The 16301-nt window shown below is 39.7% G+C and overlaps 1 protein-coding gene across 4 annotated transcripts in view; it reads left to right on the top strand.

Annotated features, from left to right (window-relative positions):
* Nucleotides 1-11698, top strand: part of ICA1 (islet cell autoantigen 1) — a 59345-nt gene extending 47647 nt beyond the window's left edge. For 2 of the 4 annotated variants that reach the window (XM_017729326.1, XM_017729324.1), the window contains 5 exons: nucleotides 3-44; nucleotides 2449-2481; nucleotides 3804-4079; nucleotides 8928-9023; nucleotides 10760-11698. In XM_017729326.1, coding sequence (XP_017584815.1) covers nucleotides 3-44; nucleotides 2449-2481; nucleotides 3804-4079; nucleotides 8928-9023; nucleotides 10760-10881 — 569 coding nt within the window. In that variant the 3' untranslated portion in view covers nucleotides 10882-11698. The remainder of the gene's footprint in view (nucleotides 1-2; nucleotides 45-2448; nucleotides 2482-3803; nucleotides 4080-8927; nucleotides 9024-10759) is intronic. The other 2 variants (XM_008629935.2, XM_017729325.1) reach the window with 1 other exon arrangement.
* Nucleotides 11699-16301: the final 4603 nt, after the last annotated feature.

Raw genomic sequence — 16301 nt, 5'->3', positions numbered from 1 at the left:
AGGTGCTATAGATGAGTTATTAGACCTGCAGCCTGAAGAAAATGGTATGATGTGATTGTGCATGTCTGTTTCATGTTTAATTTGCTTTGCAATCATAATCTCCAAGTATACTTTTAATCTTAGATTTTAATTTCTTTCACAATCTGAAAGGTTGAATGAAATTATTCAGCTGTAGTATTTAAATAGTGCTAAAGGAGACTCAGCAGAAGCACTATTCTTGATGTTACAAGACGAAGTAAACCTTAATGGGGATAAAATGTTTATACCAGGTAATTCAAGATCAGGTAGACTGTGCTATATCCTGTTTGCCCAACTGAAGTAGGTTCCACTGTAAACCTTACCCCTCCTATAACATATCACAGATTTTTCATTTTGGTTCTTTAGTTGTTGTGCTACAACCCTTGGCAATACACTAGTAACCACAAGATTTTGTGTTTGAAATGTACATATCAGAAACAAATGATCTAGTCTTCTTAAAACCATGTAAGAACTGGTGACTTCTTTCAGACAGAGAGTTAATTAAATCCACTGTCCTTATACTTCTGTGAGATCCATGGAAGCTCAAGGGGATGTGCTTTTTTACCAGATAACATGTGAAATATTGGGTTGAAGTTTTATAAGTTTTTATAAGAAGTCAGAGTGTTGTGTATAATTTTTCAATTGATTTTCACTCGTATATCTCAGAAGAATGAGTAAAAAAACCCTTCAACAACAAAAACAACTGTGGCAACTTAAAAAGCAAATGAAGCAAAGAAAAAAATGCCTTTGTGTGGTTTAGTCAGTCAGACCAAGAGCATTTGGGTTATTTAAAACACTGCCTTCAAGGACATTTGCAAACACCTTGACTTTGTATTTGCCACGGGTAGTATCTTGCACTGGGGGGATATTATCCATGGGGGGAGTCAGCCATGAGGGCAGGCACCAGGGAAGATTCTCAGCTGTCTGCAGAAGCAGCCCTAATCTGTGGATAGATAAGGTAACAATGACTTCTTTTCTGTGGTTAATAGAAAAGGTCGGTGCATGTCTGATAGTGGCATTTTTTTCTTCTGGTTTTCTTCTTACTCAGTTCCATTCCTTGTTGGGCCTTCCTAGTGGAGATACAGATAATACTTACAATGTTTGCTCATACAACCTTAGCTGTGTCACTCAGAACACTTTTTTTTACTTTACCTAAACAGTTAAATTGATACAAAAACTGCTGGGGGATGCCTGCATCAGCTAAGGATGGCTATGGCACTATTAAAATATCAGCCATTTGACCTAATTTTGCACACTAGCTAGCTTTAGGCTAATGAATATTGTGTTATTTTAAGTGAAGCAGTATAGTGAGAGGTACACTTTCATGTGTGTTTCAGAAGGAAGTCTTTATCATGTGTTGCTGATCATGTACTGTTGTAAATATTTTTAGTTTCTCTTCCCCTTTTTTTTTAATAGCAGCAAAATGAGGTATGTTTACAAAGGAATTATGAGCATTGCTAGAGGCTTGTTCAAACAATTACAAAAAGAATATAGTCACATTGTTCTTTCAGTGTTTTATTGGAAGGTTTGGACTTTTTTCATGGGCATTTATAAGGTTGGGGCAGCATGTGCAGACAGAAAAAAGGATTTTGACTGAAAATGGGCAGTGAAAACAGAAACAGGAAAAGAAGTAATAGAAGATTTACAGGTAAAGTGAGAAAGTCCATATCATTCTAGTAATCTAGCAGAGATACCACATGAGTAATATCTCGGTAAGCAAGATTGGTTTCTAGATAACCTTTATTGCAAACAAGAGTAAAACTTGGTGCTGCTGCTGCTGCTGCTTACTCAGAGCAGCCTGAGCCTGAACACTATCCTGCCCTGCCATGGGTGCATGGTGCCCACAGGAAGGTCAGGAAGATTGCTGAGCCACAAAATGTGTCACTCCTCAGATTTCTGGTGGTCATACACCCTGCAGCAAGACCTGACTGCTCTTCACACATAAAGCTTTATCTTGTACTTGCTCCTGAAGTCAAGATGGGGCTCCTGCAGTGATTCCTCAGAAAAAGCAGAGCTTTGCTCTGAGCTGTGCTGCTGCATTTTTTCCATTCGGGGCACTTGTGGTTACGTGTGGTGTTGGTGCTGTGTCGTAGCAGATCTGCTACAAATGCTGCTCCCTTTGCATCTCCCCCTGCAAGTTCATGAAGGGGCTTCCTGAAAACAGCTTGGAGATGGTGATGCCCCATAGAGTTCTGAAGGGCCTTTGAAATAGCAGGGAGGGTGGATTAACCCTCTGTCTTACCTGCTGGGTAACGTGGGGGAGTTGGAGGTACTTGGACAATGTTAGTAATCTTTGCTCTTTATCTGAAGATGGGAGAACAGCCTGAAAATTCGTAAGAACAAATTGTTTTCTGTGGTATTTTAGTTATAGTCTAGTGGGAACATCAGGAGAATTGACGTGTTTCTAATGTTTCTATTTCTAATTTTTAGGCCCTGTCAGGGAGTACAGAGGTATATCAAAATGTGAGTTAGAAAGGAGCTGAATCTCACAGCTGACTTCAGTAATGAATAAAATAATTTTATTGTGTGTTGGTTTATTTGTTTCTTAGTACGTAGGTGTGTGTGCTGACGCATGAGCCTATTTTAAAACACAGTTTTGTGCTTTTTTTCTTCGTCTGACTCAACTTCAACCATTTCATTATAAATTATTACAGCTATTACCAGGAAACTACTGAGGAGGCTGTTGAATTTCAGTAAAATGGCCTGTTGCAACCACTTTGCTACTCTCAATCTTTGTCCCACCCCAAAAGGGTTAAAAGCATCTTTGTAAGTTGAATGCAAATTGGAGAGTTCGGCTGATCTACCCAAACTTTGGAAAACTGAAGTTGCTTCTGTGCCTTACCACAAGTTTGAAACAATCATAGTCAAGATAAACTGATCTGGATTTCAGTAATGTAACATTATCAGCCTTGTTAACCACCATTTTTGTGATCTGCAGACTTCCACAGTGGAGCTCCAAATGTTTCCAAGTAAAATAACACTTGGGGGTCCTTGATAGTTCTTTAACTCTCAAAATATTTTGGAAAGGGATTAGGATCCTGGTTTCCAGTTTCATGTATTTTATATAACTATTTAACAATTCTAAAATAGGAAAAAAATGTTTTTAAGGAGTAATGGTTCAAGTGATCTAAGAGCTTCTTCAGCTGCAGTTCTGCTGCTGGAAAAACTAGCACAGGGAGTCAGAGGGAAAGTGAGCCCCAATTATTTCTCAGCAGCTTATGAGAAGAAAAAAAATACTACAGAACCAATCAGTGTAGAAGTCTAAGTCTGTGTGATAGACTAACCTTTTGTCATGGGGAAATACCCCAATAATTCAAGCATTGATCAGAAGGCCATAAGGGTGATCTTAAGTTCTCACAAGATTCTAGAATAATCCCCAAGTCTTACTTTTTTTCAGTTTATACCAATCTGATTTTTTTGAGAGTTTCATATAATGTTTCAAGAAGCAACATAAAAGTAGTCTTTTCCAATGATCTAAATATTAGACTGTGTAATTATTTCGGTGTGTTTAATAGATTTTTAAGCATACTTGTAGTTTTATTTTTAATGAGAAGTGAGTCTTAACAGCAGTGAGGTTATCTAAGATAATCAAGGAATTATTTGTTGCATAAGGCATAAACCTAGATGTCCAAGAGAATTGAGTCTAAAAGAGAAAATAAATATTCATGCTAAAATATTCCATCTCACTTAAAATACAAAACCTAGATTGGCTATTTTTAAAATGTTCCTTCTTTACTTTCTGTAAAAAAAAAATTATTTATCTTCACTCTCTTGTTCTGAGACAGCTTCAAAGGAAAAGTCTGTGAGGTCCTTGGAGCCAGAACCTGGTGATAAGGATGACATGGTATTACTGAATGAGATCCTCAACGCTTCCTCCCTGGATGAGGGGGAATTCAGCAAAGAGTGGACAGCTGTTTTTGGACAGGCTGCTGATCTCACCATGAACTCTTCTGCTAGAGATGGGGAGAACACTTCATCATCTGCAGTACCAGCACCATCAGGCTATTTGCCCTCACAGCTGCTAGACCAAAACATGAATGACTTGCAGTCATCCTTACATGGTGAGGGCTCATCTTGTTCTGTCAGTATGTTGGGGTTAGGGTTTAGAGTATGGTTTTCTGGAATGTAGAAGTGTGGTGAAAGTTTATATTATGCCATGGCTGCAGAAGCCCTGAAATTAAAGCAGAGTATGGCCTGGAGAAAAAACATGTGAGTAACTTAATTTGTTTTTCCAGCCCTTCTTATTCAGTGTTTGAGAATGAAGTACCCAAAACCTAAAGTCAAGATTACTGTCTTGAATGTTTTCATTGAGCTTCTTTAAATGTTCTGTGGACCTTTGAGATAATTTTTTTTCCTGAAACAGAAAATATGTTTGAGTGGGTTTTACTGATTTAATCATAACTGCTGTCTCTGTTAAGGGGCCAAGGAACCAAAAATAAGTTCTGTATTTTGTCTGGGGATACTATTTTTAAACATTGTCGTGAAAATCAGTTGCTTTCTTTTTTTTTTTTTCCCCCCCTCCAAGCATCCTATACCATTACATGCAGGGATATGGGTCAGGTAGAATGAGTTGTCTCATCCTAGCAACCATATAGGTGGGTTTCTCTTGCAGTCTGGTTACTAATGCAGCTCTTTCTCTCCTCTTTCTTCTGTGCAGTTAAATCTCTTGGCTTTTCCAAGCTACTGCTGGGGGAAAAAAAAGGGGGGAACTAGGGCAGAACTTTCCTGCTGCTGCTTTGGCCTTGAGGAAGGAAGGGAGGGAGGGAGGAAAGCAGGCTGGTGATAAACAGCCAGCAGCACCTACCTTTGTCCTCCTCACAGTCTGGCTGGATTTTTCATAGGGCTTTGCAAGCTTGAGGGGACTTTGCCTTTTTAGGCTCTGTCCCAAGTCGTTTAAATCCCATTTGGGGAAGAGCAATACAGAAAAGAGTAGCAGACTGATTCTGTCCTGGAGACTATTTCTTGGAAACCATGCAACTGGAAGAGTCATACATGATGTAAAATGACCTGTGACATTTTGGCAGGAATAAGAAAATTTGATTTACTTTATAATTAATACAGTTACTACCAGCACCCCTAGAGCAAGGTATCTGGGTTCATTGGCTTCAGCACGTAGATGAAAAATGGGGGAATGACATTTGCAATGATGCACAGGTTTAGATGTATTTTTATAATGTACGTGATTTTTAAGCAAATACTAAAAATAGCAACAGAAATATTATGAGATTGATTTTTTTCCCACAGCTTTATGTACTGTTAAATATATTTTACATTTCAGTGTAATTTAAATTTTTAAATGTAAATATATTTTTGAAGGAAAAATATTTTTTAGGTATAAACAGCAAGCGGGGTTGGGTACCCTTTCTAAGGTGGCTGTTAGCTCTCATTTGCATTGGCATTGGGTGCAGTGTTAGAGACTTCAGAATCAGAATTCAGGTATGTTGCATTCAAGGAACACTAGAAATGGAAAATCCATTCCAGTCAACATGGTATCCCAAAATCTTTTTAAGTAAAAAAAATAATAAATCCATACTGAAAGGGAAAAATATGTGGATGTTTTCAAATGGGTTTCCAAGGTTTTGGTAGAAGATTGTGGTAATTGATGTACTAGTATTCAAAAAGTCAGGGCTAATCAGCTGAGTGATTGTATCTGAAAATAATCTTTCTAAGTTTTTTGTTTCTTGTTTTTTAACAGAAGATTAAATTTGGTCCATTTTATGTCTTGTGAAAACTCAGCTTTAACCTTAAACTACATTTGATTTCACTTAACAGCTTTTCTTTCATAATCTGACCTTATCATTGAATATGAGAAGAGAGACTTTTTTTTTAAAAATACTAACTGGAGTATAAGCATATCTAGACATTCAAGTTGGAAATATTAGAATATATGAATTATATTTTTGCTGAGGACTTGTGGCATATCTCCTACACTTTTTTTTCCCCCTAACTGGTAGGACTGCTTAATAATTATTCAGTGTGAGGTGCTACACTGTAGCCTCAATGTTGCATACTTCCTGTGTGAATTTGGCCTTAAGACCATAAATATTTTTAAAACTCACATGCTTAACTTTAAGCACATTAACTTTTCTATTAACTTCAGTGGGATTACTTACTTATTTTATGTTAAGCATGCTCATAAATCTTTGGGGCTTTGTTTTCTCTCTGCCTCAGATCTTAATCTGTAAAACAGGCACAATGCTATGCAGGTTATAAACTGTTAGGGTCAGGAATTCCCAGCTCAGAGTTTTCTCTGGCTGTATTTATAGGCAGGATCCAGTACAATGGGACTCTGAATTGCTATGGGGCTACCAGGTGCTGGTTTAAAATACATACAAATGTGTGTGTGTGTGTATACATATCATAGAAACAAAGCATGCTCCCAACATATCTTTTAGATTCTCCTCCAGATACAGCTCTGTAGTTCAGTTGCGTTTCTACATTTTCAGAGGGAGCATTGGCTTTCTCTTTTCATGATGTTTATGGGCCTCATTTACTTACTCATTTATACCATTAAGGGCTCCTCTTTATCTCCCTACATGTGCATATATTCTAGTTGGTACGAAAATGCACAGCTCACCATTTCCATTTCTAAATTTAATTTTTGCAATGTTTGTGAAGATGCTTGCTGAACAGCAAGCTGTTTGGTTTCCTTTATTGCTGTCTTGGCAATAACCTTTTTGTCTGCTCATGTAACAAAGCCATCCTGTGAACAGGCAAACCAAAACAGGCGTAGGGCCAACAACTGCTTTCAAACTGATAGGCTGCGGTTTGGTTTTGAAAGGCAAAGTTGTTCTCTGTAGCTCACTAAAAACGTAATTCATAATGAAAACATAATGAAAGTATTTAATAAAAATTCTGTGTCAGTCTTTCCCAGTACCTTCATAGATCAGTAATTTCATTATGAAAACATCCCATATTTTCTGCAGTGTAGTTGGTTGGATTTTTTTGTTGCTATTGTTACGTTCTTTCTGTTTTTCTAAGTGGCTCTTGAGCTACCTGCATTTCATTAGACAGACAGCCAGGCCACAGCATCTCTCACAGATGTGCTGCCTCCCAGGCCTTAGTCCAGGGACTCAAAAGGATGACAAAGGAGTTCACTGGTCTGAAGTGTTTTGCTCTCTGACCTGCTGAGCACACCAGTGTAAAGGAACATCAATGATGTCTCAGGGAGCCAGTTCCTGATCTCACTGAAGTCACTGGGACTTGCACAGAAAGTTTCTGGCAGAGCTCCCATTCATTTCTATCAGATTAGGATTTGGCTCTACTTGTTTAAGCAGCTGACTTTACCTGTTGTCATTCATTGCCTTATCAAACACTTTCTCACAATGCATCTCCAAGCACACAAAAGCATTGCAGTCTACTGTAGCTGTGTATAATGTCCTCTGCCATTCTCATTTGTGACACAAGCAGAGAAAATGCCTGGAAAAGTGTGTCATTCTGAAGAGGTAATACCATGCTTTCCATTATTTATCATTCAGATTTGCTTACTTGGAAGATTAAATTCTAAAACCTCACTTTCAGAGGGCACAGGCTGGCTCACGAGCCTTTACCACCTTCATCTAGAACAAATACACGTGAGCAGTCTGCATCCAGATTTTGAAGAACTTCTTGGTTAGTTTCCTTAGAGATACAGAGGATGTTTGTGGCTTTAAATTTCCTTCCTAATTCATGTATTTTACAGAAAAACTCTCCTTGCCTCTTTTTATGACATAGCTTGGGCCTTAGACATTTTATAGGCAAGGTAAGATCAGAAAGTGATGAGAATAATCTGCTGAGAGAGGAAGGGTTGATGTGACTGATGTGGTTGTTGCATTACCTGCCAGGATGCTGGGTGCCAGTATCTGACAGGGCTCCCAAAAGTGTGGAAAGTAAGGGGAGGAAGGACAAAAAGAGTAAAAAAGGATAGGAAAGCATGAACTTCTAGAAAAAAGAGACTGAATAAGGAAATGGTAACTGGGTGCATAGATGAGCATCCTGTTTGTGATACTGCCAAATTAGATGGATAATTGACCAGGCCAAACTTAAAGGAGATATTAATTAAATTAGAAATACTATCTCCAGTCCTCTAAATGTAATAAAGGATATGAATTTAAATACCTTAAGTCAGGGACAGAAATTGTTTTGGTCTTTTCCTAATATGTTTCTGCAGTATACTACCCCTAGTTCACTTTACCAGCCTGTTATCTGGCCTCATTAACTCTATTATCATTACTCTTTTGTGGATATAGAATATGCATGTAAAAATTGTTTCTTTTTTTCCTGCATAGTTGCTCTCTTCTTGCTGAGAAGATCCTTTCAAATAAAGAACAAAAAGAAATACTCATTAAAATATAGTTTTAAGTTAACTCGAAGTAATTAATCTTGAATTTAATTCTTCAGTGTTTTGCAATAAATTATCTTTTTTTTCAGAATTACTTCAAAATTAACTAAAAAAATCTAAGGTCTCTAAATAAGGTTTTGTCTTGAACAGTGGATGACATGGAAGTCTTTGGAACTTCAGAAGTAAAGAAAGGTGGAAAAAAATGTTTGTTATGTGTGGTATTTCCACCCAAATGTAAGTGATTCTTCTCCCTACAGCTCTGTTTGACTTGATTACTGAACTGGCCTTTCTGTGAATGAGTATTAACGGTGATTCAATATGAGAAACAAAAATCCTTTTTAGCCAGGTTAAAGGTTTGAAAAGAGTATAGTTGCCTGAATCTGGAGATGATGAAAGTGATGTGTAGATACTCTCTTGTGAAGGATGTTGCTCCTCTGCAGTCTGACTGCTGACTTTGTGTGTACAAGGACAGATATGAATGGCCATAAACCTAATACTCTGCTCTGCTGTCTGATGCTGCCAGACTCTGGGGTGCTGGAGTTAATAAAGTCACTCCTCATGCTAATGCTGCTGTATTCCTGAATTTTAGGATGGGCAGCCAGCAGTGTGAGCCCACCGTCAGTACCACAGCCAGCACAGAAACCACACAGCCTGAATGTGAATGATGACAAGACGCCTGTGAAAGGTGATATTAATGTATTTTTTTCAGTGACTTTGCTTTTCCTTTTTAGCTCTTGTATCTTGCATAGTGTCTCTTGTCTCCTCAGTTACTGTCATAACAAAACTTATTTTTGTTGTAATGACAGCTCAGTCTTGTGCTCCCTGATTACTTTGTTTCACCTTAATTAGGTGTATGATATGTGTGTGTATGTATATTTGTGGTAGGCTTAGTGCTAATAGCATGTCAAAAGAGTAATTTACTATATAACAAATGAGCTGAAGCTACAGTTTCTTTTACCTACTTTAATTTTGAGTAACACAGAATAGCATCTGCATGCACTTTGTCTGAGCTAAACAATGTTTTGTAGCTCTAGGGTTTAGCATTGAGTCTAAAATACAGGCTACTGATAAGGCAGAAGAGCCCCAATTGCAAATTTTGTTGATAAACATATATCAGCAATCATCTGTTTAAAACTTAATTCAGTTGTTGCGACTGAGCCAAGAGCGCAGTCCTGCCATCTACCAAGACAAAGCCTTGCTGATTTTTGACTACTGCTTTCTGGATAAGTGAACCAGGATTATGTTGAATTCCTTTTCCAGTTTGTAGCCAATTTTGTGCATTCACATTTGATCAGAAGCAAAGTCAGAGATGGTCAGTGCAGAAGAAAGGGGTGACATGTATTCCTTCCCCTGACGTTTTTCAGCTCAGCAGAAAAAAAGAAAAGAGGGTTAAGGTGTTTTGGAAACTGTTTTGGAAATCAGTGTGATTACACAGCCACAGGACTGGCACCAGCAGAAGGAACAGCCTTCAGCTATTTGGAAGTCTGTGGTTCTCGAAGTGGCAAATACCAAGAGGAGTGTCATGCCAGGCAGAGCCTATTTTGCCTGTAAATTCTTTGTGTCACAAAGAAAGCTGTCATGTGCCATTATGTCTCTGAGTGAAGAGCACATCTTATTCCACTATCAGTGTAATATGGCATGGGGTCGCAAAAACAAAGCTAGTGGAGATGGACCTTCTTCATAGCAGCCAAAATCGTTACTGCTTTAACCTGAACATCTGCCCAGTGGGAATAAGAACAGGCAGGAGACTTCTGTGAAATACATATGTCAATGTGGACACAGAGGTGAAATAGTCCACCTGCTGTTGCTTTATTCCCTATTCATATTTTTTCTATATCCATCAAAACAATAGTAGAAGCTGTACTGGGGACTGGCTATTCAACATAACCTCTCTCTCTCTCTCTCTCTCTCTCTCCAGCCAATGCATTCCCATTAAAACTTCATTCCAGATGAGTAATGACCTTGTTGGTTGTATACAGGGGAGACAGAACAGTCATATGAATTGGATTTAGGCAAAGGAATTTAGTCCTGTAAGAGAGGGTGAAAGTAAAATTTTCCTTCACTTTCCTTTTGCTTGTTTGCAGGCATGCAGGGGCACACTCAAAATACCTTCTATGAAACAAAGCTAGACAGTGTGATATTGTTTCTAGTTAAGGTGTTCCTGTACTTGTCATGGCAGGAGCCATATAAAATACATAGCAGACATGTAAAACCCTCATTCTTACTGAAGTTCTATATTCTGATAGTGTTTTAAAATGCTCATTTTAAAATCACACATTCCGATTTTCTTGTCAGAAGTGCCCTTGGTAATAAATTAAACAATAGCATGGCATTTGTTTGACCTCAGTTAAACATTCAGTCAGTTTTGTTTTAAAATAGCTGACAAGTCTGTGCATTTCTTTTTTCTTTTTTTTTTTCCAGAATCTACAAAGAATCCTAAAGACTTGACTGCTTGGTTCAGTCTCTTTGCTGACCTTGACCCATTATCCAATCCCGATGCTGTTGGGAGAACTGATAAAGAACATGAATTGCTTAATGCATGAGTCAGCTGCCTCTGGTAACTCACATTCTTCCCTTCATCAACACTCTCTTGGAGTTTAAAAATACTAAATGAAAATTAGTATGCTGTTGTGAAACTATAAAGTATGTGCCATGATAATAAAACTAAAGGGAATGAATCCCCTTTTCTATAGGTACAGTTATTTGCTCTTGTTTTGTATAAAGAGTTCGCATTTATTTTCTACGTGGACTTAGAAAAATGAGGTTAAGAACTAGGGCAGATTTCTTGCCAAATTAGATTATCTGCTGAAACACTGTCTTTGCCTGGGGTGATGTGGAGGTAACACCAGAGTGAAATACAAATTGCAAACCTATTTTTTTATAATGTTTCTTGAGTAAATTAAAAAAAAAATCATGTAACTGAAGAGGCTGCATGAGTCAAACATCTATCACATATATAATATATCTACTACTGCTATGTTAAAATGTCAACTAATTTGTTTTGTTAGTACTCACAGTTGAAAAACCTGTGCTGGAGCTAATTATCGAAGACGTAAATTTGGGTCTGTGCAGCCATCGAAATTGTGCCCTTCCCAATCTAACTTATGTGACAAACTGCACTACATAAAGAGAAGTCATGCCCAGGAGGCTTCTTTTCTGAGTTTTTTCTCCATTGCACCAACAGAATTTGCACTTGTTTGCAAAAGTTTCTTGGAACTGATGCTTTACCATGCCTTCAATCCATTTCTGTTTCTGTTCTGAGAATTTCTCATCCAGTTTATTTCTGAAGCATGTGTTATTTTGAGCTTGTTGTGACATTAACTCTTTAATAAAATGATTTTGACAAAAACCACAACTTTATTCCCACTGGAATGCTGTTGTGCTGTTGAATTGATACATAAGCATCTGAAGATAAACATGACCAGTTTTTAGACAGTACCAAACCCTTTGTGTCTGAATAGTAATCCAGTAGGACAGTGAGAAAATTTGAACTCAATGTGGTGTCCCTTTGTTTCCCTGCAACAGAAGGGGAAAAGGCTCATAGATTCATAAAGGTTGGCAACGGCCTCCAAGACCATTGAGTCCAACCTTGGAACAAACAGTTTCCCTGCCAACTAAACAACAGCACTCAGTGCCATGTCTGGTTGTCTTTTGAAAACTTTCAGGCATGGTGACTCCACCACCTTCCTAGGCAGCCCATTCCAATGCCTGATTACCCCTTCAGTGAAGAAATTCTTCCATATGTCCAACCTGGACAACCCCTGGCGCACCCTAAGGCTGTGTCAGTAGCCAGTTAAGAGCACAAGCTCTATGTACTGTACAGGACCTGCTTTACAATTTATTACAGAATCACAGAATAGCGAGGTTGGAAGAGACCTCCAAGTTCATCGAGTCTAACCCATACCCTAACACCTCAACTAGACTATGGCAGCAAGTGCCATGTCCAGTCTTTTTTTAAACACATCCAGAGATGGTGATTCAACCACCTCCCTGGGCAGACCATTCCAGTACTTTATTATTCTTCCAGTGAAAAACTTTTTCCTAATATCCAACCTATACCTTCCTTGACACAGCTTGAGACAGTGTGCTCTTGTTCTGTCAGTTGCTTCCTGGTGGAAGAGCCCAACCCCCTCCTGTCTACGACTTCCTTTGAGGGAGTTGCAGAGAGCGATAAGGTCACCTCTAAGTCTCCTTTTCTCCAGGCTAAACAACCCCAGCTCCCTCAGGTGTTCTTCATAGGGCTTGTGTTCCAAGCCCTTCACCAGCCTTGTTGCCCTCCTCTGGACACGCTCAAGCATCTCAATGTCCTTCCTAAACTGAGGGGCCCAGAACTGGACACAGTACTCAAGATGTGGCCTCACCAGTGCCAAGTAGAGGCATTTATATTATTTATTTATATTCAGCCATTTTTAATTTGCTTGGTTTTCCTTTTAGTTGGTAAAGTGTTTCACAACCAGTTATCTGTCCACTCAGTGAATCCCTGCCTCATGGTCTATTAGGTAACTAAGTACCTGAAAACAACTATATAAATGTACAAGTTCACTGAATTGGCCAACTTCTTGAATGCAGCAGAACATGGTTGGATGGCTGCACTGAGCAGCAGTAATGTGCATTTGGTGCCTCCTATCTAAAAAGCCATGTGCTATCAGTGGATGCGAGGTTAGACTGACGAGAATTCATCAGGCTCAATCCTCAGCAAGTTTTAAACACCCCTGTTCAAAACTGTCATGTTCATTATCTCATCCCATAACCTGGAAGTGCCAAAGTACTTCAGTTGTTGCCAGAGAAGTTCTTCAGATACTTAGCAGTGGATTTTCGTGTGTAGTGGAGAAAGATGGCCTGATCTTCTCTTTGCACAGTACCCACCCCAGCCGGGGCCCTGAGGCACGTAAGACATGGAATCTGATGTCGGTGCCTTACTCTTTCTAAAGATAAAACTTGGTTCTTTCCACACTATTTGCTACTCTTTGGTAGTGGCAGCTCCTTGCTCAGTGAGCTGCCTTGTTCTGCACTCTGTAACTTTCTTGAGCATTAAGAGGGGACTGAACTCACAACTTTGGGCTGCAGTTCTGGCAGTAAATAAGACATCTACTAAGGGGATTAACTGGGAAGTATCTAAGGTTTACACTGGGGTGCACTTACATGTAGGAGTGCTATTTTGTACTCATAACAGAGACTGTTTGCCCCAAATCCTCTTCATCCCAAGCTGTAATTATCTGCAATGCCAAAAATGTTAGTGTTAGGCGCTCAAGGGAGAGCCAGGCTGCTCTTTAGCCCAGCTGGGTTACCACAAAATCATTAAACAGATTCTTGCAACTTTAAGCAAGTCTGTGGTTGCTAAACTTGCTGTGGATTACATTTGTCTGGATAGTTTCTAAAACACTTGTGGACCATCCACTCCAGCATTTTTTTAGTAGCTGAAGCAGTTAGGTGAAAAGCAGAGAGGAGGCTGCATTGACTTCAAAACAGACAATTAACTGTTCCATAAGGCTCAAAAAATGTTTGGTTTTTAGGTCACAGATTATAGACTTCCAGGATTAAAAAAAAAGCCAAAACAAGGCACAAAAAACTAAACTCCTGTCTTGACTGGGACAATTAAGAGCATTACAGAGGTTCAACTAAAGATGTTCTGAATCCTCATCCTGGTTTTAGGTAGAAAAGCATCAGAATGATCATCCCTTTTACACAAGGCAAACCACAGCTGCAGGGTTTTTTCTCTTCCCTCCTCATAGTAGTTCATATTAAGCATTGATTTCTTGTAATATGTAATTTTTGAAATTAACTTAAGCTTTGAATCATTTGCAATGCAATTTTTTTCACACTTTCAAATGAAAAAAAACAAAGAAGAAGCCAGAGGTATTTAAAATACAATTGATTTTGCTTAAAGAAAAGCAGTTGAAATCCCTGTGTACAATGCAGTATTTGCATATTTATTGAATTTGAAAATTAATACAGATTTATTGAATTTGAAAACTAGAGCAGGAAAGCTACCATCCTGCAAGTACACATTGTTAAGGCAAAAAATCTTAAGTACAGAGTTACAAACAATACCTCCCTACTACTAAGGAAGTGTCTGGCACATGCTCCTCGGCAGCCTGGGCCGTGGAGTCCCTCCCAGGCCAGCGCCACTGAGAGGATTGTCTGTGCTTTCAGTGTCAGCAGTGCTTGGGACAATGGGGCAGTTCATCATCCTGGGAAAATTACAGATTGATTTTTCTACACACAACGTTCATCTTGATTTAACATGCTTCATTCCAGTTGCATATTCTGGTTGAGTAGTGGATTGTTTTAAAATAAAAACAGCTGCAGAACCCCTATGGCAGATGAAAAACAGTGGCAATTGATTAACTGTCTTTATTGTGAAGTTCATTAAATTTGATGTAATTGATTCTGGTGATTCAAGGTTTCTACAAATCTCAGAGCAGCTGCTTCAGAGGGATTGGACTGTGAGCCTTGGCAATTGAACAGCTCATAGAGAAAACTAGCAAATAACTTTATAAAGTAACTTTTCTGACCTTCTTAAATGACCATGATTTATTCCAACAGAGTAGAATAGGACTCACCTTGTTCTCTTCTGCTGTTTCCCTCTCCAGCATTGCGTGAGCATGACACTGATGTACTTTGAAGCAGAACCAACTGGCCACAAGCAGCCACCTGCCTTCTCCCAACATCCTTTTAAATTCCCTGCAAACATTAGGGGCTGCACATGCTAGGAAAAAATGGGACCACCTAAGCAACAAGGTGACCAGCAAGCAGCTTTGCTGCAAGTGGGAATACAAGAAATGTCATGGCCTACAAGCCCTGACAGGATCTAAGCCTGCAAAGGCTCAGCAGGGTATGAGATTGATGTGAGGACACAGCACCCAGGTACTGCCATCATGCCTTTTCCTGGGGCCTCCATCAGCTGCTATGTGCCACCTTCCATCACATCCCATTGTGAGTGCCAGGGGATACTGAATGAGCACCGCCAGCGAATGAATGGTGGGTGTAGTCCAGTTTTGCTGTTCAGAGTATGTGGGGTGGAATAGCCCCAGAGCAGAGGAAGGGCACTCCTGTCTTCTCTCAGTGCTCAAGATGCTTGGATCTCATCATGCTAAGATGATCAGATCTCAGAGCAGCAGCAAGAATTAACATGGTAAAGGTGCCACTGCTGGTATTGGGTCTCTCCTCACTTCTTCAAGCTCCCTTCAAAGCAGTTATTGCAAATTCCCCTCTGGTTAGCCTACTTTTACGACTTCTGCTCCTTGTAAATGTCTTATTTTTAAACAAGCCACCATATGGGGGAGGCAGGAAGCAGAGCAAGCAGCAGGCTTGCCAACAGCCAAGCAGCAGAGGTGTTGCCTCAGCTGAGGAGCAGAAATGCTGAGATGGTCTAGCACCTCATTGGCCAACCAAGCACAACGGAGCTGCTGGAGCTGCCATCCTTCCTCTGCGTGTGCTCAGCCCAGCACAGTGCACACACACAGAGTGCACACACACAGAGCCTCTCCTGTGACAGTAAACAAGGGCACCGTTGCCAAACAGGCCCTGCAGGTCCAGCAAGTCTGGCCTTGGGTAACCATCCAGCCTCCAGCGCCGAGGTGGTCTGGCCTTGCAGTCAATCAGACCATTACCTGGCTATTCATTAACAGTGCTCTCCCAAGCATAAAATTGGCTTTTCCCTCACTGACTAATTACAAACCAGTATAGCCCTCTCCTTAAGTCAGACAAGGTACTTTCCAGCACAGGAGCTCTCCCTGCTGGAGTGGGTCCAGAGGAGGGCCAGTAAACCAGTCAAGAGGGCTGGAGCACCTCTCCTATGAAGAAAGGCTGGGAGAGCTGGGCTTGTTCAGCCTGTGGTCCAGAAGTCTCTGGGGGGAGACTTTACTGGGGGACTTTCTTTTCAATATATACCATTTGTAAGAAAGACTGAGAGAGACTTTATCGAGGCCTAAGGACAAGAGGCAGGCTTTTAGCAGCAAGA

The sequence above is a fragment of the Corvus brachyrhynchos genome, unplaced genomic scaffold (genome assembly GCF_000691975.1).
Source record: "Corvus brachyrhynchos isolate BGI_N302 unplaced genomic scaffold, ASM69197v1 scaffold142, whole genome shotgun sequence".
Lineage (NCBI taxonomy): Eukaryota > Metazoa > Chordata > Aves > Passeriformes > Corvidae > Corvus > Corvus brachyrhynchos.
This window is presented reverse-complemented; position numbering and strand designations above follow the sequence as displayed.